Genomic DNA, 27,948 nt, shown 5'->3' with positions numbered 1-27,948 from the left:
ATAAAACTTCACTGCACATTACATAAGTAAGCGACTAGTTTTCTTAGCCTGGCACTGTCATTTCCTCAAATCTCAAAATAGGGGAGTATAATTATCCCAAATAATTATTACCCCTAGTCTAAACTAAAACAATACCAATTCTGGGTTTAAGTCTTCATGCTTAGGCAAACTCATGTACAAAAGCAAAAACAAACTCACAAATTCATACCACCACAGTAAGAAGGCTCATTTTTCAATTTTTCTTTTTCACTTGAGACCTGAGAATATTAATATATCTATTAAATATATGGAAAATCAAAATCGCAGTTCCATATACTCACCCCCAAAGGTAAAAAGGGGGGAATTACGAAAATTTTTGCTATAACATTAAAAATACTCATTCATAATTTAACTAGGAAACCTAAGCAGCTCTTAACTGGATCTGCTCACGTCATGAACTTGAACTTGTGTCTGATGACTCTGATCACCATAATCAGCTGGACCCAGCGAGATCATGCTATAAGGTGAATTAAGAGACCATTCACAGATATATAAATTCAAGACACATTTACCAACTGCCTCTGCCTCTGCCTCTGCCTCTTCCTCTTCTACCTCTGCCACGATTCCCTCCTCCTCCTCTTCCTCTTCCTCCCCTTCCTTGGCCTCCAAATCTTGGTCTATCCGGCTTAAGCCCCAATGATTGGACCCCCCTTTTCTTCCCGCGATGCTGTTCTCTGTCCTCGTCATCTTCCTTGTACTTGGCTGAACTTCTGGAAACGAAGGAAATCTCTCGTGATCCACCTGGCCCAACCTTGATGTCACTTGGAATACCAGAAGGCCGATGATCATGCTTGAGAGCTGCCACTCTCTCTCCAATAGGAAGCTTGTCCTCCTTTGCAAGTGAAACATCATTCCAGAATGCCTCTGCGTGCCGCTCATCCTTAACTTCATGCAGTCTACAAATTTCAAGAAAAAAGTTCACCAGTTACTCAAGAAATTAAAACCCTCCAAAACAGTCCAATATGGGTGAGAATTAGCAAATAACAAAAACCAAGTCTGATGGATGTATTCAACCATCCATAAAAAGAGGCATAAGCAAAAAATGACTGCAAAACCTTACCTTGGAACTCGTGCTTTCTTCTTTGTATGAATATCTCCGTCGCTAAGTTCACCTTCTGATGACTGAGATGCTGCTGAGGCATCAGAATCACTTAAACTCAGATCTTCATCCTCCATGACAGGATCAAAATGTTCATCCACTAAAGATGGTTGCTTTGTGGAAGCCACTGGATGTAAAGCCAGATACTCACGGGAGGACTCATCGATTTCAAATTCCTGTATACAAAAATAAGAAAAGATATAAAATGAAACAGCCTAGCATTTCACATAGCATCCAAAAACAGAGTGGTAGACAAGTAACCCTAACATTACACAAATACGGAGACAAGTAAAATTAAACTAATCAATTTCACCAATAAATTTCAGGCTAGGCTAATATTTCTTTTGTTTCACCCAACAGTCTAAATGGGTTAGATGTTGAAAAGCATGCTGAGACATTCCACTAAATCATAAAAACCACTCCAAAATTATCTAAATCTGAGCTTCATGATGTACCTATATAATATATCCATAGTATACTCCTTTAACAGGTCAATCATTTTTTGTACATAAGTTGGTGAAGCATGACATGGAAAATTCTTCATAAAAGAGAGAGAGAGAGAGAAGAAGGGACAACCACAAACAGCCATACTAAATGATCAGATTATCATACCTCATCTCTAAACATTTCTGCAAACCGCTCATCTTTGAATATTTCACTGCTAATTCCTTTCTTTTTCTTGGATGTTTTTTTAATCTCGACATCAGCATCTTTATATTCATTTTCTGCTTCTCCATTTTCAAGAATACGAGCTGCAAGCTGCCGGTTAACCTTGGGTAGTTTCTTCCGAATCTGCAGAAACAGAAAGAAATCAAGAACGAAAAGAGTATTAAGTATCAGTCCATTCAGTTTACTGTCACATGACATGGCACTGCATATAAACTCGATGTCCATGAAATTCTCATTAACAACAACCGAGATCCCCAAAACCCGAGCCCATGTCACCCCTACTCCCTGAGAGTCTTACCCCTGATCTTGAAAAACTAAAACACATATTTAGTTTTGATTGATATAATTAATTATAGTCAATATAACAAGCTTGAAGCAATAGTTCTAGAAAAAACAAAGAGGATATTTAAGGAGTCATATTGCTTTGATTGCTAGCACGCATCAGCAAAGCAAATAATGTTGGCAAGTTTGAAACAGCCATTTCATCCAGTCTATCACAAAATACCAAGTTATCGTTTTTCCCATATGTTCACTCCCAGATCAAATGGAGCACTGAGGACACAAAAACCAAGGATTGCAAATGCTTATGTCCAATGGTCATTGGCCAGTCTTTCACATGCCTACAGCAGGCATACGCTATAGACTATAGTGGTTAAGGACAGGAGAAAGTCAATATTTAATTGAAGAAAATAATCTACAATGTCAATTTATGGCCATAAGATATCATAGTCACCTGGTATCAAAGAGATGATACTTTAAAAGAAGAAAAAAAGAGATAGTGGTGTAAGTAAACCACCACAGTAGATCCACCAATGCATTCATTTAAGAAAAACTGTATAACTATGCAATTATAATGTATTTATGCCTATATACATTATATGAAGAATACCTACATTAAAATTCAACCTCCTAAATCAAAGATAGTAAGCAAAGTGTGAGCAGATACAGTTTAAGAAAAATCACTACATACTATATGAAAATAACTGACCGTAATTCGAGATGCACGTTCTTTTTCCAATTTCTCATTCTTTTTCTGTTCCAAGTAAGCATCATATGCAAAAGGATCCACCAATGATTTTGCCTGCAGAAGTATAAAACATTAAAACAGCAAAGTTAGATGACGATTAACCAGAAAGTTGCAATTTAATAACCACAGTTACTATACTGAACATAGGAAACTTTTCCTATATTTTGGGATGGGGGGGGGGGGGGGGTGGTGGAATTGGTAAGTTGGATCTTGAACCCACCCATAACCCCCCAGTGTTCTTAGTGGGAGACAAGTGCCATTTGAGCCAGAGCTCAGTGGCTTGTGTCTTCAACACATATTTTTTTCCTTCTTTTTTCATTGGAAAGTTACATATGCACCTTATGGGTCTTGAACTCACAACCCTCCACCCTATTCTTAGGGGGTATAGGAACCTCTTCTTTTAAACATCAAGATATAAATAGATCTGGACCAAGACTTTAATTACATCAATACCAATCATCATGTCAAAGTTTTAAAATACAGAGATTTTGAAATCAATGTTAAATATCAAAACTAATTAGAAAAATCAATGAAAACCCAAATAAAATATGAAAAGCATCAATAACTTTGTAAACTTTTATAATAGTGATTGTAGTTAATTTGAAATCATAATACCATAGATACACCTAAATGGGTGTTCTATGTCAATACGCAGGACATAATACCCAGTGTCAATTAGCGTTCAAATAATATTATCTCCCTCCCACTCAAAATCATCAAAATTTAAAATGTCAATTAAGAGTTTATGAAAGATGAGGTCAAGCCTTGGTGCAATGGCAAGTGCCTTCCACCAAAAGCGACAAATTGCGGGTTGGAATTCAGGAATAACCTCTCCAAAAAAAATTGGGGATAAGGCTGCCTACCAATCACCTATCCAAGACCCACAACAGTCGGAGCTTTGTGCACTATCTATGACCTTTTTAAGAGTTTATGATAGACACAGCTAACAAAATGTAAGCTTAAAGCAACATAAACAGAAACTATTAATTAAATAAATGACTTTGGGAGAGTACAATAAAGAGAAAGCTTTTTTTATATGTAATGATGTTTTATCTAAGAGGGCTACTTCATGTTCACATATTATGGACACAAAGTAGCCTAATGAATAATAAAGGAAATGCTATGAAAGATCTTTGGTTAATTTTTGTTTTCTAGTATACTGTGTACTTGGCCCTCGCCATATTTCCTTTCATCACAAAAATATATATATGTTGTGCCTTTCACTGAAGATAGTAATATATAAAGATGTGATGGACTCATGGTACATATATCAGATTGTCGTGTCACATCATTGCATTGCTCATAAAAATACAATGTAGTCACTACCATGTAAGCATGCTTAGAAAGAAATTAGTGGTGCTTTGAGAGAGAAAGTGATGAAATTAAAGTAAATAGAATTGTAGCATGTCACCACCGCGCACCCTTAGTGTGGTGGTTACTTTACAAGTATAAGTGCTTGTGGAGTGTGGGGGGCAAGTACCGGGGTTCAAGTCTCCAGAGGGAGCTTCACATACATATACACTTAGATTAGATTAGAGTAGAATTTCTATTTTGTATAAAAAAAAAAAAGAATTGTAGCATGTCTAAATTTAAAGTTATATTCCAAATGCATTGTATTTTTTTATTGTCATATAAAAACACAATATAATTGAGATCCATTGGCCTAATTTGTTCCTCGCATAAATTTTGTTAGCAAAAATTCCATTATCTTAGGAAATTATCAAACCATGAATAAAGCATAATTATCTTGTTTCAGAGAAAAGTGATTCATATTATCAAGTTCTAAAGCAATTTAATAAATGATAAAAACAAGTTGAATTTATGATGTACAACAAGACGTTCGATCAGAAGTAAAAAGTTTTAATATGCAAAATCTTGAGTGAGATATCAAAAGCCTCATGACATTTTCTTCACAGGTCTTGACAAACAATTTAAAATTAATGAGTTCTCAATAAAGAACTCAAAATTGTTAAATCATCAGAGCCTTAAACCGAGTTAAGTAGACATTTTTAAGAAACAACTTATAGCCCATAAAAGAAACCATAAAACACAAAATTTTCATTTCCTGAAACAACTCTAACAACTTCAACCTTATTTGCTTCACACACTCAAATTGTTTTAATAAAAACATTTTGGACAAATAGACATATAAGATACCATGTGAACAAAAAACAAAAATGAATGAAAGTCCCATTTTTGTTTCTGAAAATAGGACATAACAACCTTAATGAAAAATTAGTAATAGAAATGAGGAAGCTTTACCTTTTTATACAGCCGATAATCAATAAAAAACCCATGCATGTAGGCTCGTACAAGATTGGTGCCAATCAGATTAGTCAGATTCAACCTCTCAAGTTCTTCTTTTGTCAAAAATTTGAAATTATCATATATGGTTGTTTGTGCACCCTCTTCTAGCTCTTCCTGTAAGAACAACTCAGAAAATATTAACAATATAACCCAAGATCTCAAATGAGACTGACCTAAAGCAATGGTTATATTTAAAAACATACCGTTAGATTTTCCAGGTTAGAACACCACTTGGGAGCAGGTCCCAGAGCAGGTATGAAGTAAGATGGTATCTGGCTGCAGTCTAGAGCTAACAACATCAACCCACTGCCATTGAATATGCAAATATCATTTATAGCTCCAGCCGTTGGTTCAATACTGGTCATGCCTTCTCCCTGAAAGCAACAAAAAATTACTTAAAAACCGACAATATGGATACTGGTCATGCCTTCTCCCGGAAAGCAACAAAAAATTACTTAAAAACCGACAATATGGACTGTGCATAGAAAAAGATAGGCCTTCCCTATTAGTAATATCCAAATTATTCAGTTAGAACACACCAAAATCATCACAGTAAAGCAATATAACACATAAAGGTGTATAAATGGTACCAGCCAAAATTCAAACATATTCTACTAACCAGAATAATGCATACTATACCAACACATACAACACCACCCAACTAGCACATAACCTTGCTAATGAGATTATCACACATGATGATCTTCCCCCATGCCCCAGTCTAGACAAAGAAAGAGACCTGTAATGGGGGCTTAACACACCAAATACTCTTCCAAGGGAAGGCCAGTGCACATGGACCCCTTAGGGCATCATAGAATGAATGAACATCGAATTCTCCATTCCTTTTCAACCTCCACTACAATTTGTCACAGCCTTTCTCTATGTGGGACATCGGAAGAGGCTACCAAGTCCAAGTCCCAATCATTAAAATCCCAGTGAAATCTCGATCCCATCTCCACATTTCCCCCTTATTCTGACTCACCAATATGGATTCCACTAACGCTTATCTAGCTAATAAGCAGTCATACGAGACTGAAAATGCCACCCTTAAAGGCTAACCTCCACACCAACTACCATGCCACAGAACCAGACCCAACTACCATTACCTGCATCAAAGTGAATGTACCTGTCAGAACCTATTCCACCCCATCCTAATCTTCTTCCATAAACCACAACCATGAGTTCCTTAAACAGGATTCGTACTCCATCCTCCCCAACCCTCACCATACTTCAAGCTACTACACACCTCCATAAATGTGTTTCCTCCAACCCAAAGCATCATAGATACTAATCACAATTTGAGCAAAACAAATTGGCTTTCCACTCTAAATGTCCAGATTTTATATCTAGCTGCATACAATTGGTCAATAAATGTTCCAACTGATGCAGGGCATTTCAAGTTGTTGCATCCTAATCCTCTTAAAAATAATTAGTTAGTTAGTTAGTTAGTTAGATGATTGCTTAAGAATTAACCTATAGGATTTAGACACTTGTAAAGCATCTAGAAGGCTCCAATGCCAAACAAATAGTATAAGTACCATATTATAGTTACTTTGTGATTAGTTTTGAATGCAATTACATAGATTAGCCTAGTGCTATTTTCAAGAGATGAATTTCTCTTAAGAAGGTTTTGTCACACCTTGTTCACTGTTCTAAGCAACTCTCATTTCCCTTAATCATTTTTAAGCCTAAACAGCAGCCCCCTTAGAATCTCTGCATTACCAAGTTCAAATTTCCAACAACATTTTCCCACAAAAAGTGCATCTATGCCACCTAAGTTGGAAGACTAACATCCATATTTGTTATTTATGTAAACTCAAAATATAACATGTCAGAATCACAGTTTTATTAAGCATTAGCAAAACAAAGGTACTACTCCCACCAGCATAGAAGATTACCGACATCAACTCTACGATTAAAAACAACCTCAAAAGAATAACTTGGACCAATAGAATAGTCATTATATCCACTCTTCTTATTGCAGACCTTAGGATTAGCTAACCTTATATCAGGACACCAAAAATGCATCAAAGTTAAATTTAAACCCAACTCTTATAGAAACAGAATCAACAACAAAAATATATATTGACCCCTGAAATAGTTTCAAGTTATGTCCTGTATAACAGTTTAATCATCACTCAAATTTGATATCTCAGGAAACAATCATTCCGTCTTCCAACAGATAACCAATAAAAAATGAAAGTACTGAATATTAAGGAGATTCTTAAATATTGATCAAAGAAATTGAGTTTGAACAAGATCTTTTTCTTTTCTAAGATGAAAAACTTGCTTACCGTTTCTGGATCCCATATCCTAACGACATGATTATCAGTGGTAATTAACTTTGGGTGTTCAGAATTCAGAGTACGATGCCACTTAATGTCCAATATTGGACTGCCATACCTACATAACAAATACAGTTTTTTAGCAAGAAATTAGTCCTAAGCAAAGAAATATTCAGCACATTTTCTCACAAACACAACCACCAACATGAGCAATTAGACTCACATGTGATCCTTAACTCGTACAGGAGAAGATGAACGCAAGTCATAGATTAGCACCTGCACTCAAATGTGAAGATTAAATTCAGAAGTTCAAAAAAGATATGATACCAGATAGATGAAGAGAAATTAATATCAAAGCATAAAACCACATATCGAGCAACAATTTGAAAAATGATTGAAGTGTGAACGTAGGTACCAACAACAAAGAAAACTGTTTTAATCTTGCAACAATGGATATTGCACTGAAATATTCTAAACAGCCATTCAGGAAATGAAGGAGAAGAAAAAATGATGACACTGACCTTTCAGCATAATCATCATAGCCTTACCAAATTGGGATAGGTCTCCATATCCTTATTACATCTTCCCAAACTAACTTAAGCTACATCTTTCAAAATCATTCCATATGTCAACCTAAATCCTGGATTAAATTTCACATAATAATAATGGGAAAAATATCCTCAGGTCACTGTACAATCTTCATTCAACAGTGCTCCAAACTAGCCTCTTCAGCTATTTTTTATCACCTCTTCTTCACAATAGACATTTTTATTTTATAATAGCAACAAATGTAAGAAAGTTGACCTATTGCATTACCATTCCTCTCAAGCTCTCTTGTAAGATATGTACCTTTTAAATCATTATATACCGAGTTGTAGTTCAAAGTGTGAATATTTTTTTTTTATAAGTAGGTCAAAGTGTGAATGATTTCAAGGCACAACATTTTCCCCCACCAGTGATCAATATTAGTCATTAGTCCAAAACCCATCTTGTAGTCTAGTTAAAAATTTGACCAAAAACCTCTATCTCATTTCCATTTCCTTCCCTGCAGTTTTTTATTTTCTCCTTAAAAGGATACGTAGGATGATACACAGCAAATGCAATAAACAGTGTGAATTGATCAAATGAATAATTAATTTGAATAGATCTTACAGAGCTAAAGAGATATCATACCTTTCCTCCGCTACTTCCTACAGCCAACTGGAAACCCCCATCTCCATCAAACTCCAATGAAGTGACCTCCTAGAAATCCAACATATATGGTAAGAGACTGTTTTCAGAAGAGAGGGGGGGGGAGTAATCATGTCATCCACATAGGAGATCCACCCATAGGAGTGGATCTCTCTCTCTTGAACGGGAGAAAGAGAAATAATATTCTCTTATTACCCCATTATTATATTTTCCAAATGCATAGGAGGAATAAATTGTCATTCATAAATGTGAATGCATTTTTGAGAAGGACCTGCCATCCAAACTAAGGACATGGTACTCATCTTTAAAATATAATGCAACATGCTAGAGTCCATGATGTTTGATTCCTTGGTCATATTTTCATTAGTACATTCAGGACATGACAAGTCTTCACTGTACCTTGTTGAAAAGATTTTCTATTTCACATAAATTGATCTCTGCATCCAAGGATTAGAGGTAGGAGAGTACCTGATCAATATCACCAGTGGGTGCAACAGCGTCAATTCTACCCACTGAAGATCTCATTCTCAAGTCAAAACATTCTATTGCCCCATCCTCACCACCACATGCAACCAGCCCATGGAGTTTGCTGAAATTGTAAACAAAACCCCCCACGTACTTAAACAAGAGCAAGTAGAGAAACATACGCTAATGAATACAAAGTTTTGATAAATAAAGAAGACCAAAACAGTATAAAAAGTGTAAAGGATTCACCAACAACCTTCGAGAAACCACATTTATTGCTGGTGATTGTGTAGTAAGGGAGGACAGGAATCGTCCCTGAAAGCACATCATAAAATTACTGACAAACTCTGACGATAAAGCAGGTATACAAATTCAGCATTTAAAAGTAAGTTCACTCACAAGAAATTACATGTGATTGTGGATTCTATGAACTGGTGGAAGCAAATGGCTATGCAATGACTTTTAGAGCAAGTCATGGATTATATGCCAGAATTATTAATAATAAAGAAATCATATTTTACTCGTGCTATGGTCACTTTCCACCCTATGGTTTTGAAAGGTATCACTTTGCCACTCTTAAGAATTCTTCTATTCTAATTTGCCTAAACTTAGACAGATTATAAACATGAAACACCATAGACTTGTTACTGAAGACACAAATAGAGTGGTTATGGCAAACTAAAAGAATAGAAATGCCACAATAGATCTACACATGAATGCATAAGTGGTAAATTAAAGGAAGAGAGACAGAGAAAAGAGCTCAACTATACTTCACAGAAGAAGCCCACACTGTCTCTCCACCAAAAAATAGAACAAAATGCATAAAAATGGATCATTTGACCCATTTTTTTAATATAGATGCAATAATTAGTAATTGTAACAAATTCTAATTTTGTAAATTGGATAGGATGAAGCTAGCCAGCCTAATGGTGAAGTGCGTAGACTCAGATCAGCTTGACTTCATCACGATGGAGAACAATATACATATCTGCCTAAGGAACGGGTTACCCTAGACTATGACAGTGATGAGCCTTTTTATATATCTAAAGAGCTGAAAGGCTTGATCACTAAATACTCAAATGTGAGACATTTAGCAGCTAGTGGCCCTTGGTGAAGCATTATTGTGCACAAACATTGTTGTTGCAACTGCGTATCTGTTGTAAAACAGAAGTAGACGAATCTGATTTTTATCAAACATCTACAATGGAAAGAAGGTACAAAATGGCAACAAAAATTTCACCCAGCAATTCAAAACAAATAATAACATATGGTTAAGATAATAACCTGTTCTAAATTAATTCTGTACAGATCCGGAGAAGAGGCAGCACAAAGCAAGTCACAGGACCAGCAATCATACGCCATATCTCTCCCCATCCTGTTATCCATAGACATGCAGAAGTTCAAATCATGAGGTAAAATAAAAAAGATTGTTGCACATAATCAAAGTCAAACAAAGTGGAATGTACGTGTATCAAGTGCAACTTTCAGTATAAATAATCCAAGGTAAGAAAACTACAATTAGGGAATTTCATATGAAGTACTAAGAAGCATCAATACAAACATGGGATACAGGTATGACACCATAGGGCAATATTGATATACCTATTTTAATAGGATACAAAATATAATTGGGATACACAAGTAAAGTAAAATAATATTATTGTCAGAATAGTGTTAAGTGATTAAGTTCACCATTCCCTAACAATTTAACCTTTTGGTACAACTAGTAATTGAACATGGTATCAAAACAAGTGATCTTGAAGTCAAAACTTGTCTCCACTCTACCTCCCATTTAAATAATTAAAAATACCACATGTTGAGCCCCACGTATTAAGGGTAAGTTTGGATACCCACTTTAGGGAGAGTGTTAGACTATTGGTTTAGTGATTTTTTTTTTTTTTTTTTTTTTTATATAGGTAAGAAAAAGTGTATTTAAGACACTACAATATGCATGAAAAGCACAAAGTAGTCAAAAAGTACAAAAAGAGGAAAGGAAAAAAAAAAAAAAAAAAAAAACGGAAAACTAATTACAAAAAAGAAGAGAGCTAACGAACAAAACGATGGAATCACAATATGTGAGTCCCCAAGCCCGAGTGAGATTGTTCCTGTTGGTGATGTTGGGAATTTGAATGCTTGGCTTGTACCCTTTGTTGCAAGGTGGGTACTCTACCTATGAGATATTTGGGCAAGCCTCTTGGGGCCCATTATAAGGATTCGTCAATATGGAATCTTATTATAGAAAAGATGGAGAAAAGGCTATCTGGTTGGAAACGACTTTATTTGTCGAAAAGTGGTAGGCTTACTTTGTTAAAAAGTACTCTCTCAAGCCTTCCCACCTACTTTTTATCTTTGTTTACTATCCCTCAGGCTGTAGCAGCTAGAATAGAAAGGATTCAGAGGAATTTCCCTTGAGGGGCCTTAGAGGATGTTTTTAAATGTCCTTTAGTTGCTTGGGATAAGGTCTGTTTGCTAGTTGAGAACGGTGGTTTAGGGATCCGGAGGATTGGGTTTGTTTAACAAGGCCTTGCTTGGGAAGTGGTTGTGGCGTTTTGGGAAAGAAAGTAACAGATTATGGTGTCAGGTTATAGCAACCAAATATGGTGAGGCGGGAGGAGGCTGGTGCACTAGAGGGGTAAGAGGTTCTCATGGGTGTGGGATGTGGAGGAGTATTAAGGAAGGAACAGAGAAGTTCTTTAGTCAAATTCTGTATAATATGGGGGAGGGTTGCCATGTTAGTTTTTGGCATGATCCATGGAATGGGCCTATTCCTTTGAAGGAACTCTTTCCTGCTATGTTTGCTTGCTCTCTATCTAAAGAAGCATGGGTCTCTAACTTGGTAGTATCTACTTCAAAAGGAGCCGGAATTTACTTTTCCATCATGGTCCTCAAGATTGGGAGACAGACACTGTTTATTCCTTTTTTGAACTTATTTATTCCTCTATGTCAAGGGGTGAGGGGAATGATCACCTGGTCTAGAGATTGACTACATTTGGGGTATTTGATGCGCGCTCTTTTTATAAGTTGTTATCTAGTCCTAACACTGATGAATTTCCTTGGGAGTGCATTTGGTGTGCAAAGGTGCCTAAACGGGTGTCTTTTTTCTTATGGACAGCAGCTAATGATGGGATACTCACCATTGATAATCTTGTTAAGAGAGGCCAGTCTTTGGTTAATAGGTGCTGTTTATGTTGTTGTAATGGGGAATCAGTAGATTACCTTCTTCTTCAGTGTAAGTTTTCTCATGCCTTATGGTGTGAAGCTTTTGCAGTGTTTGGGATCCAGTGGGTAATGCCGAGGTCAGTCAACTCTTTTTTCTTTATCTAGAGAAACTGGTTTGGAAAGCATCTTTCAACCATTTGGAATATGGTCCCGGCATGTTTAATGTGGTTAGTTTAGCAGGAACGCAATACCCGCATTTTTGAAGACAAGTAGAGAACATTAGATCATCTAGAATCTCTCCTCTTTGGTACTCTGTTTCATTGGGCTCATATTTGGGGGTATAGGAATTGTATTTCTTTATCAAAATTCTTAGTCTCTCTCTCCTTTAGTTCTTTTTTTTTTTTTTTTTGAGAAAGATTTCCTTTAGTTCTTGATTATATTGTATTTGTTTCTTGTTCAGAGTGTTCACCATCGTGAACATGATGTTCAATTTTTTTCAATAAAAGTCTTATTACCTATCAAAAAAAAAACTGAAAGAAGCAAGCAACTAATCATCAGAACTATCCACATCCTCAAACGTACAATTCACCCTTTCGTAATAGCTTATCCTTTTGGAGAACTAGTAATTTATTATGGCATCAAAGCCAAGTTAGGAAATGGTGATGTTGTCCCCAATAAAAACAAGGCATGAAACAATTCCTACAGCACAAGGTTCCATACATCATGCCAAAAACATATTCTTCCACCATTCCCTACCCACCAAAATGACAAAGCCTGAAAATCCCTTCCTACCCGTGCTATTATGGTGGGGTTTGGATTCGCGTTTGCGTTTGCTCTTCTTCTTTTTTTTTTTTCAGCACTTATGAACAGTAACTGGCACTGTTCATGCATGTGATTACACTGTGCGGGAGACACAGTTATTGTTCATGGGACCCACAACCACTTTACTCAGAAAAAAAAAAAAAAATTTAAAAAAATGGGTCCCATGACACCATTCACACATTTAAAAATTATTTTGCTACAGTATTTTCAATTTTTAGTTTTCAATTTTCAACAAAATAAATTATATCCAAACGGATCCTATATCTCCAAAAACTACAACCATATGGCCTTCCATCCAATCTTAAAGTCCATTGACCCCAAGCTTCCCCATATTTTGTGCCAATAACCTACCTCCATACCTCCATAAAGGTCCCCCATATCATAACAACCAAAATTAAAGTACTAGGTTTCTTCACCTCTAATTATCATTTAATGATGGAAAAGCCCACCTTATTCCAGTCCATAACATGAAACATAAATCATTCATCTACCCCGCCCCATAAAAATAAATAAATAATCATAGCGAAGGTATTGGAAACATGAGTAGTAACACTAAAGAAATACAATCAATGAGTTAGAAAACTCAAATAAGTTTTTTGATCACATATTCAATACAGCACTTAAATTTAACGATCTAAAGTACGATAATATATATATTAGAAAAACCATATAAAGAATGTAACACATATACATGAGCAAAATGTTTGAAAGGCACAAAAGTGAAACCTTGGAATCCGCAAACTATAATGTTTTCCATATTTAGCATGTAGATAAACAGAGCGATCAGCGCATAAAAATGCAAGCTTCGAATAATCCTCATCCAGAACCTACATAAGCCACAGAACATTGATTCACTAATATTTCTACATAATAATCTTGGGGGGAAAAAAGGTGATGCAAGACAAACCAGAATGATGCAACAACAAAAATTAAAGAGAGAGAAAATAAAGGATAGCTACCCTAAGAGTCAGCACTTAGGCCAGCCTGCTTGAAGTCAACACACCATCACAATGTATAACAAGCATGAACTGAAACTATTTAGGAATTTCAAAAGGGTAATATAATAACATTGGAAAAAAGATTGCACTCTACATATCAAGGACCATGCATGTGGGCACAAGATTGCCTCATCTACACCCCTAGAAACAAACCATCATTAAAGATTCCAAATATCATTGCATTTTTTGGAATGAGTATATTTGGCAATGCCTCACAAAACAGAATCTCTAGGTGAATTATAGTCTTTAGCAAGCATGTAAAGTACCTGAAAATCAATTATCTCTGAATCCAAGTGCCTCTCAAACTTTAGTGATAATTGGCTTAGCTCGTACACTTTGACCTGTGGTGGATATATACCTACATTTCAATGATGAATCAGAATGATTGGTGCATACCATAAAATTGTTGTTTTTTGGGACCTATTCCTTCTTATTTGTTTTTTAAAAGAATGTTATCTCTTCATACAAGATTATAAGTATAAAAATGAGCTTTCAAGCACCTGACGCTATAAGAAACTCCCCATCAGGAGTTGCCTTAATCTTGGTGGTTGCAGTTTCAAACCTCAGATCCTGAATCAAGTCCACCCTTTGCGAGTAATCTAACAAATAAATGATAAAGAAAGAAAACATCAACGCCATCAATAAACATTTTGATTGTACTAACAATGGGGCAATAAATTTCCATGATCAAGATACAAAGTAAATCATACATAAATAAATACAAAAACGATATAAATGAACACTATGTTGCCGCATATGTGATTCAGTTATTCACAATGTGAAGTCATATTTGGTTCCTTTTTAAATATCATTGTCCTCAAAAATTTAAAACTTACACCCTTCTTTCTTTTACAATAAAACTTTCACTACTTTAAAAATTTTTTAAAATTAAATAAAAAATAAACCCATTACAAGTTCAAAGAGTATAAAGCAATTTTAGGTGTTAGGCGGGTCACTGAGTCAAAATATTTTCGAACTTTTCCTAATGTTTCACAAACTAACTTGTCTAGTTTTCCCAATAATATTGCTTTTACAAGCATTTTTTTTTTTTTTTTATCATGGCAACTTAAACAAAAAACCCAAAAATAAATGCAAATTACACAGTAATTCTCAAAACCCACAAAGGCAAAGAGTCAATTTCACAAATTGACACCAGGGTTCAGGGTTTAAGAAAAAAAATTACTTAAAATGCAAATTAAGCAGTAATTCTCAAAACCCAAAAAGGCAAAGAGTCTAAATTTCACAAATTTTTTGAAATATAGAATAAATTCAGATACCCACCAAATCAAATTAACCCAAAATAATTAAAGGGAAGACAAAAAAGAGAGAGAGAAAAAGTGAAGGAGATTACTTTTGTCCTTGCGAAGAGCTCGAAGCTTCTTAGGGTCAAGCCAAGAGGCGTGTGAGCGGTTCTGTGATGCCAAACTATACACCTTCATACCGTTTATGGAGGTCGACTTCAGGTTACCTCCTTCGGACGCCATTTTTGCTTTCCTTAACCAATAAACAGAGAGTGAACAAACTGAGAACTTTCACACAAAGAGGTTTTAGAGAGAAAATACGTTAGAGAGTCAGAGAGAGTGTGTGTGAGGGTTTTAGAGAAGGATGAACGAAGGGTTGCAGTATTTTTTTTATACTTCAGGTTAAAGAAAAATGTTGAGCGGCGGCAACAGAAACGGGCCAAACGGCATATAACAATCTTCTAAAAAAAAAAACGGCATAGAACAAAAGGTAGAAAACAAAAAAAAATAAAAAAAATAATAATAAAATTAAAGCCCAATGTAAAGAGAGAATTACAAAAGGACCTCAATTTTTTTTTTTTTTTTTATCACACTAACCTAAATATTTAGGGTGAGAATATACACATAAAGGGGAAAAAACAGATTTGGTAACAGTTTTCCATTTTTTAGATTATAAAACTTGTTTTGCAACCAAAAGTGATTAAAAATTTTAAAAATATATAAATTGTTCTAAAATTTCAATTTGTGAAAGAAATTGAAAACATGTAACAACAAAAAATTGTTATTCTATAGTTTCTAGGGCCAAAATGGGCATTTGCCCCTTTCACCAAAACTGTCCAACAAAATGTCCCTTGTCTGAAACTATTTAGGAAAATACTCCTGTTTTGAAACTTGATTTTTGGACAATGCTCTTGTTTTGAAAATTTTATAACGAACTGAAAATTAGAAAAAATATATATATATATATATTGTGGGACTCAAGTTCCTTGAAAATATTCAAGTAGAACTCGAGTTTTAGAAAAAAATAAAATAAAATAAAAAAATTCTAAGTCCAAGTTCACTATAACTCAATTTTTCAAAAATCGAGTTTTACATTTGAAACTCGATTTTCTAAAAATCGAGTTTTAAAATAGGGACATATCTCTAAATAATTTCAAACGTGAGGCATTTTGCTGAAAAATTTGTGAGAAAGGGGTAAAACCTCATTTTGGCCTAGTTTCTAGCTTTTAAAAGCCAATGAAAACATGAGTTTGATTTAATGTAATTGAAATATGTCTTGGCATTTTTTAATAGTCTTAAAAATGATGTCTTTGTAAACAATATTGGCAAGAAAATGCAGTGAGAGTTTGTCGCACAATTCATTACTTCACTCAAATGATAATAATAAACGGGCATTTATTTACTAAGCTATCACAAACTTTTGAGTTAATTCATCTAACCAATGATGATATGACAACTTACATGGATCATACCTCATAATTGATGTTGGTGAATTAGAGGCATCATTGACATGTAAGAGACTGAGGGGTTGTTTGGTTTTTGTGTTTCCATCGCTCATAACTCTGTTTCCATTACCCATAACTCAAAAATGGTGGGACCCATAGCTGAGAAGTGTATTTGGTTTTTGTTTCCAATGTTTATTTTCATCACTGAATTCTCTGATTTTTAAGTGATGAGTCATGGAAACTGAAAACACATTTTAGGTGTTTTCAATTTTCAAAACTCAGTTTCCAATGGCATTTTGGTAATTAAACACACACTGAGGGACCCACTAGTTAGAGGTGAGCCGCAACTTTTGACCTTTTTTTTTTTTTTTCTTCACTGGGTCCGATGAGTTTGGGTCTTCTTCTTCTTCTTCTTCTTTTCTTTTTCCTTTCACACTGGGCTTCTTCTTCTTCTTCTTTTCTTTTCCCTTTCACATTGGGTCTGGTCTGGTCTTCTTCATCTTCCTTTTTTCTTTTTTTTTCCTTCTTTTCTTTCCTTTTCACATTGGGTTTCTGGGTTTGGTTGCATTTTTTTTTCCATTCCTTTTCACTGGGTTTCTGGGTTCTCTTCTCTTCTTTTTCTTTCTTTCTTTCTTCACTTCTCATGATCTTTTCTCTAACACACTAACACACAAACCCACAAACATGTTCATCCACACACAAAAAACTAGCCAATTTCACCGAAAACCCAGTGAACATAGTAGAAACATGTTCATCCACACAAACCCACAAACATGTTCATACACACAAAAAGAGCTCCAATGTCGTCGTTCATCGAAAACCCCAGAAAATCAGAGAACCAATCATAACCATGAGCTTCCTCTCTCTTGCTTTTATTTTCTCATTTATTGATTTTGTTTTAGCTTAAACCTTAATCTTGTTTTTTGTGTGCTTTCTCTTCAGCCAAGCACCAACAAAGGTAACCACAAGCACCAGAAGAAGAAAAAAAAAAAGCAATAAAGCGCAAGCAACAGAGACAAAGAAAGAGGCAAGAACAACAACGAAGGGGAGAGGCAGAGAAAGATGAGAGTAAGGGGAAAAAAAAAAAAAAAAAAAAAAAAAAAAGGAAAGAGGAAAGTCTTATGACATGGGTCAGTGTGTGGGTCCCCTTTTTTTTAGATTTTTTGGTTGAATCCATAACTGAGTGATATGTGCCAAATGGGTGGTTGTAGGAAATTGGGGTATTTTAAGTGATGAGTAATGAGTGACGCAAATTGAGTGAGGAGTGATAAGTGATGAAAAAAAAACCAAATATCCTTTGAGTAATCAAAGGCCTTGTAGCTAAATTGACACCTCCCCATGTACAAAGTACTTGGGGGTTTAGGGGAGAAAGAGTTCGAGTTGCGGGGTTAACAACATGTTGTAATTATTTCTTAAAAAAAAAAAAAAAAAAATCTCCCATAACATTTAAATGCCTACATTTCGTACACTAATATGAAACTCTCATTAATATAGCTCCATTCTTGTATGAATAAAGCTTCAAGCTCTGAGCTAAATGCTAGTACTTGATTTATAAGAATCATACCCCACATTATATATATTTTACATGGGTATGCATTACATTCTTCTTTAGAAGCATTGTTAACACTAGGTTAGAAGTTAGAACTATGAATGATAAAGTTTGTCATTCAATTAGGATACACCAACTACCAATTTTGTATAAAAAAAATCTAATAATAACTTTCTTTTCTAGTGATACAAACATAAGATTTACGCAAGTTGTAAACACTGTAATTGAGCAATTTTCATATAACTTTCAAGGGAAAAAAAATGTAAATTACATAACTTATTTCGTTCTTATTAATTTGTCTTAGTCCATGCAATCAAAGGTAAAAATCCCTTAAATTTCGATACTCTTCAACCTAGTATTACCACATATTTTGTGATTGTTTTGCCCAAACCAAATAAAAAAAAAATTAAAAAACCAAGAAATGCAGCCAGATTTCGTTGTTTGGAATGAAAGCCTAGTACTAAGTGTAGCAATAAAAAAGTTGTTCAAGAATGGATTCATCAAATGCTGAAACCCCTATATGTAAGGCCAATTTCTCTTGAAGGATTTTTATGAGCCTTTTTTTTTTCTCTTTCATTCCACATTTGACTTGAGTGGATATACTTTGCTAGAAAAATCAAACTGTTCAGAACATTTGACTATATTATAGGCTAAAATAGCCAAATTTCATGCGAAATAATTAGTGATCTACCATTGTTTGAGAAATAATTAGTAATCTACCACCTTTTTAAAAATCAAGTTTAACATGTAGCTCGAGTTTCAAAAACTCGAGTTCCATAAAAACTGTCCCAGTGGCACCCACTGACCTGGATTATTTTAATTAAAAAATGTCATGCAGAACTCGAGTTTGTGAAACTCAAGATCCTTATAATGTGTTACTTAAGTTTATAAAACTCAAGTACCATAAAGATTTATGGTCCTTCAGCTTTTCTTTTTCATGTCATCTTTCACTTCATCGTGTCCCACATGCATAAGCATAAAGCAACATCTCATTAAGAGATGTTTGACATGATTAATGTGCGTACCCAAATTCCAATTGATGGGTCGGGCTTGGAATGGGGTTCATAATTTACTTATACTAGGGGGCTTAGTGTTTCCTACTAAGGGTAGTTCCTGGCCAAGTGACCCAATGACACCCCTTAACCCCGACGAATTCTCTCTATTTCCTCCCTGAGTAGCACTCCCGCTCTATGTTGCTCTCTCCCCTGCTTGTACTAGTTCACTCTCTTTCTTTCTATTTTCTCTTCAGAATTGCTAACCCCTTCTTCTCATTCCAATCTCTACTTATAGCTTGAGGTGGGTGGAGGCGTTATGATTACTTTCTGGTCTCACTCGTACGGGTGGGGTCCAAATTAATTATTCCTGATGAGAATATGCTCTGTTGGGAATGGAGGTAATGGCATCGGAACTGGTTCTAGCCTCCAAAAGACTACTCGGCAGTGATATTCCCTAAGGCAATACTAGGCTGTCGAGAACGCAGCCTGCACCGAGCAAGCACACTCCCAATCAAGTTATAATTAATCGGTTGGTGCTTGCCTGACAAGACAGACTCCTCACGACACTCAGGCTCAGCTTGGGCCCTAAAGTGTGTTAGGACCAAGACCAAAGGTCCGACGGGGATAGGATCTCGCACTGTACTATGAGGCCTGGGCCCAAGGCTCAGTGGGCCTAGGACCATTCCCTGTACAATAGCCCCCCATTGATTCGTGCCTAGCCTCCAGAAACGAATCAAGGACAATCTGACTGGCGCAGGAGATTCCTCGGGGAGTCCATCCGCCAGTTTATCAAACGAACAAGATGGCTATTAATGCCCTCTTAAAAGGAGTGTTATGCCAAGCTGTCGTGTCTACCCGCAATCATAACCTAATGGTTCGTGAACCAAGGCTACGCGTGTAGGGGTTACAAAAAGAATTCAGAGAGGATTTCCCGCCTCCTCATTTCATTAAATGTTCCCAGCCTATAAATAGTTCCTTTTGCTTCTTCAGACTACTTTTTGCTTCCCCACTCCTTTAAATTTCTCTCTGCCAAGCGTACTCCACCTGTGCGTAGACCCTCCAACGAAGCCCTAGTAAGTTTTCTACTTTTCATCTTTCTTTTCTTCAATTTCTTTTCCTCTCTCTAGTATTTGGAATGGGTTATTCACACCTTCTTGATACCGAAGCAACTCTGCCTAGTTTTAGGGTGGCTTACAATAATCCCAAGGATTTAGAGATAGCTTACTGCCATAAGGGTGACATCGCTCTTCAGCGACACCTTCATGTAGTGTTTTTCCCTCTAATGGCCATTTTGGAAGAGGGGGGGGGGGTCAGGTTCCTCGTAGATCCCTTTATACTCAGTACCCTTAGGTTCTATGGCTTATGTCTCGACCAACTTCCCCCAAATTTTTACCGAGTAGTGAGTTGTGTCAGCCGCTTAAACCAAATATATGGGTTACAATTAAACCACCACGACATAAACTTTATGTACAACTTGTGTGGTAACATTAAATTCGACTATTACCTTAAAGTTAGGGATGTACGGGTACGGGTACGGCTCATATCATGCCTTTCCAACTTTGATAGAAACTCGGCGAGAGAGTACGTCCGGGTGAGTGCCAACTGGCAAGCTGGCGAGCTCACTTGCTCGACGTCGCCTCGTGATGTTGGTTAGTACCCTATACATTAGTGCCACTTTTAGTATTTTGTTTGTCCTTATTTTTGTTGAAACATATACTAACCTGTTCCGTCTTGTTTTGATGTAGAAGGTAAGAAGTTCAAATCGAACATTAGAGTTGTGCATGTGAGAGACCTGAACTTCATGCTCCGGTCAGAAATATTTGTGAATTCTGACGGGTAACTCCATGCGTCCCATCTTATACTTGGCTGCAATTCGGTCTACTCCACGTGGCAGCCTTTTGGACAAGCTCTGTTAATGGACAACCCCTTATTATTGTATATTGACGTACGACATTCTAATTTCCTTCCCCCCAGTCTTACTGTAGGTGAAGCTTGGGACCTCGGTCCCTAGATAGTGAGAGTAGAGTCACTTATGCCCATGAGGGATGACACAGCAGATCTAGCCTCCCAAAATCGTACTATCCACAAACTCGTTAGTGGACCTCAAACCCAAGTTCAGCCAACTGGGCAAGTAGCAGCCGAGTCTGTAAATTCATCTGAAGTAGAAGCCGATCAAGGTGAAGAAGAAATGGTGTTGAAGCGGACGTTGAACCTTGAAAGTTTCTTGCCCAGTGCCCAGCCCATAGTGCAACATCAACAGCCGCAAGGTAGAAGCCTAACTCCCCCCTCCTCCTGGCTATTCCCGAAAAAGGCAGCGTACTTCCGAACAATAACCCAGGGTCTCAAATGATGCTCCCACCCCACCTCCCAGGGTGTCTAGCAGGGTTGTGATTCGAGAGCCTACCGGTGGTGCTCTGCCAGCTGCCTAGGTTAATTCTCGTGTGGCGTTCTCCTCTCGGCTTGAAGTGGGCTGGCAGACCACCTTCAGGCTCAGTAATGAGCCCCTTCTAGTGACAACCAGTGTAAGAACCTGGGCGTAAGGGGGAAGGGGGGAGAGTCGCCTGAAGCTTGGCACAAGGTCTCCTCCTGCCCAAGGTCGTGCACTTCTTCTCAGGTGGAACTGATGAGTCCTTGGCCAACCGGCTGCAGTGGCATACCATAGTGGTAGTACAATATCTTACCTTTTCCTCTTTGTTTAAATGCATATGTATTTACTTTCTCTTTATACTTGTCATTGTTACGTTATCAGGCCGCGCAACTGGCTTACGTCATTGATGAAAGGTTAAAGGAGACGGCTGAGGATGCTAAATAGGAGAAGGCTCTGAAAGACATTACCATTGCCATAGTGAAGGATAAGAGCAGGGCTGTTGAAGCTGCCGAGAAGAAGGCTCAGGCATCCGAAAAAGGCCAGGATATTATCGGAGAAAAGGCTGATGGAGATGGATGTGAAGCTAGGGGGGACGGAGCTTAAATTGGTCGAGGCAAAGAGCTTAAACTTAGCTCAGACTGATGAAATTGCTGACCTCAAGGCGGCCCTTGAAGCTTGTGAGGAGAAGTGGTACAATGATGGCTTCACGGATGATGAAAATTCCATGGAGCCCATTGTCCACCAAGCTTAGCTGCACGGGTTCGAGGAAGGATGGATGGCCGGCCTGTAAGCTATGGGAGTGCCAGACGATTCCCCGCTAAGGAATCCCGAGCAGATTCCCTTCCCGGCACATCCTCCCCCTACCCAGAGTTAACTCGACGTCGCCGACAAAGAGGACACCCCCAGCATGAAGGAGTTGGTGCGCAAGATTGACGCTCGTGTGGAGATAGTTGATTTCGAGGTCACTAGTAACCTCAATGTTGTGCTGCCTGGTACCCAAATTGCCGAGGACGTCTAAGCACAACTACTTCCCACCGATTAGCCTACTGAGGATGCGCTTGCATAGCCTGCTGAGGATGCCGCCCCGTCTCATTCTGTCGACTCAACTGCTCAAGTTTGAAGAAACCATTCGTCGTGCCGTATTTCCCTACTGTTATTATTTTCCTTTGTTGTCATTTATTTTCCCTTTATTTGGTTTTGCCTACGGTTATTGGGATGTGGTGACAAAACACTGGTTAAATTTCAATTTGCATTTATTTTATTTCGTTTGATTAGTCATCTTAAAATAGTGACAGGACATCTATCTAACTTTTTGTGTTTAATTATATTTATAAATAATTGTTGCCTTGTTGTCAAATTATCTATCATACTTCACTCTTTCATTGGTAATGATCGGGCAGCCAAATCAAAGTTCACCCCTAATCGGTGATAAAGATTGCTCTTACACTTCTGTCCCAAGAAAATATATGCTATGTCTTTGCCTGCTCGACGACAGGGACCGGACCGAAAATGGGTTTTTGTACTTAGAAGAAACAAACGCTAGATTTGCACCTACTCGGTAATTAGAATTGAACTGAGCTCATGCTTGTGTACTTAACAAAAACAAGTGCCAGGGTTCCACTTGTTCGATGACAAGTACCTAGCCAAGCGCGGGCTTCCGTCCCTTAGAGAAAATAAGTGTAAGGTTCCCACCTATTCAGTGGTTAAGATCGAACCGAGAACGAGTTTCTGTCCTTAGAAGAATTTGATATAAGGTTTCCACTTGTTCAGTGATTAATATCGAACTGGAAACAGATTTCTGTCCTCAGAAAAATTTGATATAGGGTTTCAACCTGTTCGGTGATTAAGATTAAATCGGGAACAGGTTTCTGTCCTTAGAAAAATTTGATATAAGGTTCCCACCTATTCGGTGGTTAAGATCGAACCGAGAATAGGTTTCTGTCCTTAGAAGAATTTGATATAAGGTTTCCACCTGTTTGGTGATTAAGATCGAATCGGGAATAGGTTTTTGTCCTTAGAAAAATTTGATATAAGGTTTCCACCTGTTCGATGATTAAGATCGAATCAGGAACAGGTTTTTGTCCTTAGAAAAATTTGATATAAGGTTTCCACATGTTCGGTGATTAAGATCGAACTGGGAACAAGTTTCTATCCTCATAAAAATTTGATATAAGGTTTCCACCTATTCGGTGATTAAGATCAAACCAAGAACAGATTTTTGTCCTTAGAAGAATTTGATATAAGGTTTCCACCTGTTTGGTGATTAAGATCGAACCGGGAACAGGTTTCTGTCCTTGGGGAAAATAAGCGTTAGGTTTCCACCTGTTTGGTGATTAGGATCAAACCAAGAATAGGTTTCTGTCCTTAGAAAAATTTGATATAAGGTTCCACTTGTTCGAGAACAGGCTTCTATCCATAGAGAAAATAAGACTGAGATTTAGTTTCCCTCCTGTTTGTTGACCGGGGTCGATAAATTAATACTGATAGAGCTAAAAGTATGAATACACCTACATGGATAAACATTGTCCTCATATTACTTAATATCGTACATATATTACATTATACTTAATCCAAACTTCTACACACCGATGATTAATGGTAAAACTTTTTCAAATTTTGAACATTCCATGGTCAAGGAAGTGGTTTTTCGTCCAAGTCTTCTAGATAGTATGCTCCTGCACCAGCAATGGCGGTAACTCTATAAGGCACTTCCCATGTTGAGGGCTAACTTTCCTACATTAATGTCCCACGTGTTTCCTACAACCTTCCAAAGTATCAAATCTCTAATGCTAAACTCCCTTCTCCTCACGTCTCTGTTGTACCTCCAGGCAAGTTTCTGTTGATATTTCGCTAGTCGTATGGTTGCTGATTCTCGGTGTTCCTCCAACAAGTCCAACTACCTCACCATTAATTCATCATTCTCGATAGGGGTGAATCCTGAAACCCGGGCACTGCACAAATTTATCTTGACCGGTATGACTACTTTCGTTCCATACATTAGAGAAAATGGAGTTTCTCTCGTGGACCTCTTGGGAGTCATCCGAAATGCCCACAGAACGTTGGGCAACTCCTCAGCCCACCTACCCTTAACACCCTCTAGTCTTTTCTTTAACCCGTTCACAATGGCTTTGTTGGTGGCTTCAACTTAATGGATACTCTACGAATATGCCGAGGTAGAATACCTGTTCTTGATGCCGAAATCGCTACAGAACTCACGGAAAGATTTACTATCAAACTGCAACCCATTATCCGATACCAGGAACTCTGGTACTCCGAACCTCTTTATTATGTTTCTCCATACAAACTTTTTAACGTCCACATCCCGGATATTTGTCAATGCCTTTACTTCTGCCCACTTGGTGAAATAGTCCACGGCTACTAGAACGAACCTTTAGTTTCCTGTAGCCCGAGGGAATGGACTCATAATGTCTAGCCCCCACTGTGCAAAGGGCCATGGGTTGCTAATAGGATTTAGACTCCCAACTGGCTGGTGGATCAATGGGGCGTGCTTTTGGCACTGCTCACACTTCTGCGCGTACTTGAAAACATCCTTGTGCATTCGCGGTCACCAAAATCCCTGAGTCATTGCTTAGTGGGCTAACGAACGTCTCCCTACATAACTGTCGCATACCTCTTCATGAAGTTTGGTTAGGAGCTATTAAATCTTGCTGGGGGGCAAGCACTGTAGGTAAGGCCCCCCGAAAGACCTACAGTATAGCCTACGGTTTGCCAATAACCAATACAGAACGGCTGGCCGGCGTACTCTTTTCATTTCTTTTTCATCAGCTGGCACTCGATTCTAGGCCAAAAAGTCGATGATCGGATCCAGTGAAACACCTACCCTTGCGTTAATGCTCAGTTCCGTCACCAGCTTCACTTTGATTATTCGAGGTACTTCCTCGGTCAATAATGACGACAACGTGGCCAGAGAGTCAGCATGCCAGTTCTGTCCCCTAGCCACTTGAACCACCCTTACATTTAGAAATCGATCCATAGTCTGCTTTATCAACCGTAAGTACTCTATCATCTGGGGATCTTTGGCTTCAAAGCTTCTTTGCACCTGATTGACCACCAATCGAGAATCAGAGTAAACCTCTACCTCCCTAGCACCTAGGTCCGAGACAGCTCTTAATCCGGCAAGTAGGGCTTCATGCTCGGCTTTGTTGTTGGAAGCCCTAAAGCCCAACCTAAAAGAATGCTCCAGCTTTATCCTTTTCGGGGTGATGATGACAATTCTAGCCCCAGATCCCAGTGCGTTAGATGCACCGTCCACAAATACCTTCCACGAGTAGGCTTCTACGTGACAAACTATCCATCTCCCTACTCAGGGAAAATTCTATAATGAAATCAGCGAGAACCTGACCTTTCACCAAATTTCTAGACTTATACCTAATGTCAAAAGAGTTTAGCCGAATTCCCCACTTGGCTATTCTGCCCGTGAAATCAGATATTTTCAACAATAACTGCAAAGGATACTTGGTTAATATATAAATGGTATGAGCCTAAAAATAATGGGGCAACTTCCTTGTAACATGTACTATCGTTAACACCAACTTCTCCAGAGGCAAATACCTCGTCTCGGCATCAACCAAAGTTTTGCTGACATAATATATTGGTTGTTGCACGCCTTGATCCCTCAGCAGCACGGCACTCATGGCATGCTCGGACACCAAGAGATACATGAATAAATTCTTACCGGGTTCTGGGGCCAACAACATAGGTGCCCGCACCAAATATTCCTTTAAACCCTGAAAAGCCTTTCACACTCTTCGTTCCATTGGAATCCCTTCCACCTCTTTAAAAGATGGTAAAATGGATGACACCGATCAGCAAACTTAGAAATAAACCGGTTAAAGGTAGCTAGCATGCCAGTCAGTACCTAGACTTCCATTGGATTACTCGGTGGCTTGAGGCGCTCTACAACTTTAATCTGATTGGGGTTGACTTCTATTCCTCGGTGAGTGATCATATACCCTAGGAACTTGCTAGCCCCCACTCCAAAAGCACACTTGTTAGCACTGAGGCGCAACTTATGTCGCCAGAGCACTTCTTTAAGATCATCAACATGCCTTTCCTCCCGTTTGCTTTTAACCACCATATCGTCAATGTACACCTCTATCGTACGCCCAATCTTATCCCTGAACATCCCTGTCATCATACAATGATAAGTAGCTCCAGCATTCTTTAGCCTAAATGGCATTACGATATAGTGGTAATTGGCATCCGAGGAGATGAATGTTGTCTTCCCCTAATCCTCGGTGGCCAAGGAAATTTGGTGATAACCTTGGAAAGCGTCCAAAAAACTCATTCTCGGGTGCCCGTACGTGGCATTTACCAGTTGATTGATCTTTAGCATGGGTGTACGGTGCAAAACTGCAAGTGCACAGTATCATAGTTTTATAGTAAAGTGATGAGAAGAGTATCGTCCTCAGAGATTGGTAACTTACTTTTGACAAATACCAAAATTATTCTAATCTTGATTTTATCTAGAAAAGTCACTAAGGTTTTAGTAATTGGAATTCAAAATAAAATCAATTTAAATAAAAGATACACAGAGGAAAAGAAAGATGTTGCTTGAAAATCAACTTAATGAGAAAGAAACTTCTAGGAAATCGATTTCACCTAATCTCTCACTATGCTTTACTTATCTAGCTAATTTAATTTAATTTTCTCTGTTTGTTAGCAATCTCCAAACTCATCCAACAGCCTCTTTCGATAGTCAATTGGAAACATTCTTGTTTATTATTTTACACAAGAGTATGCAATTTAATAAAGCAAGAAAGCATTAAGACCAATGATTTTAATACTACATAGGTTCACACAAATTTTTCGATCTCTATATTTACCTATACTGAAATATTCAAGATCTATCTTATAATCCCCTCTTTCGACCGCAAATCACAAGATTAAAATCATCTAATTAATGGCCAGATAATTAGAAGCAATAAGCTTAGAATAAATCAGACAAACATAAAGAGAATTTGTTCAAATTAACATAGAAAAGCAAGCATAGTTCGAAACTAGATTACATCGTTTTCCTAGAATAAAGAAAGTTTAGTTCATGTTAAAAATTAAATCCAACACAAACGAGTTCACCATAATTTTTTCTGAGAAGATTGGAAAGAAAATAAATGCTGAAAAATTCTCTGTTCCAGCCCTCTCTTTCTTTCTGCTTCAACACCTTTTTCCTCTTTTTGCTTCAATGGCTGTCCTCTTTTTGCTTCAGCGGTTGTCCTTTTTTTGCTTCCAGCGTTCCTCCTTGCTTTTTCATTTTGCCCTATGTTTTTAA

At 37.5% G+C, this 27,948-nt stretch overlaps 1 protein-coding gene across 1 annotated transcript; it reads right to left on the bottom strand.

The window, feature by feature from the left end:
• Positions 1-138: 138 nt before the first annotated feature.
• On the bottom strand, positions 139-15,748 carry LOC126733267 (uncharacterized). Its single transcript, XM_050436497.1, has 16 exons — positions 15,413-15,748; positions 14,562-14,660; positions 14,328-14,419; positions 13,790-13,890; positions 10,367-10,457; positions 9,339-9,397; positions 9,086-9,206; positions 8,600-8,668; positions 7,650-7,702; positions 7,436-7,544; positions 5,345-5,515; positions 5,097-5,255; positions 2,796-2,888; positions 1,751-1,930; positions 1,100-1,314; positions 139-935 (listed from the first exon to the last, which is right to left on the bottom strand). Exons 1-16 carry the CDS (start codon positions 15,543-15,545, stop codon positions 548-550), a joined length of 2,133 nt encoding a protein of 710 aa, XP_050292454.1. The 5' UTR covers positions 15,546-15,748; the 3' UTR covers positions 139-547.
• Between the last annotated feature and the right edge of the window lie 12,200 nt (positions 15,749-27,948).

The sequence above is a fragment of the Quercus robur genome, chromosome 6 (genome assembly GCF_932294415.1).
Source record: "Quercus robur chromosome 6, dhQueRobu3.1, whole genome shotgun sequence".
NCBI classification, from domain to species: Eukaryota; Viridiplantae; Streptophyta; class Magnoliopsida; order Fagales; family Fagaceae; genus Quercus; species Quercus robur.
This window is presented reverse-complemented; position numbering and strand designations above follow the sequence as displayed.

Bases quoted from the DNA above. Each gene is read 5' to 3' on its own strand.
- LOC126733267 (XM_050436497.1), bottom strand. From the start codon at position 15,545: ATGGCGTCCGAAGGAGGTAACCTGAAGTCGACCTCCATAAACGGTATG. The intron at 5,516-7,435 runs GTAAGCAAGTTT...TGTTGCTTTCAG, and splicing joins GGATATGGGATCCAGAAACG to GGAGAAGGCATGACCAGTAT. The intron at 5,256-5,344 runs GTATGTTTTTAA...TTGTTCTTACAG, and splicing joins CTAACCTGGAAAATCTAACG to GAAGAGCTAGAAGAGGGTGC.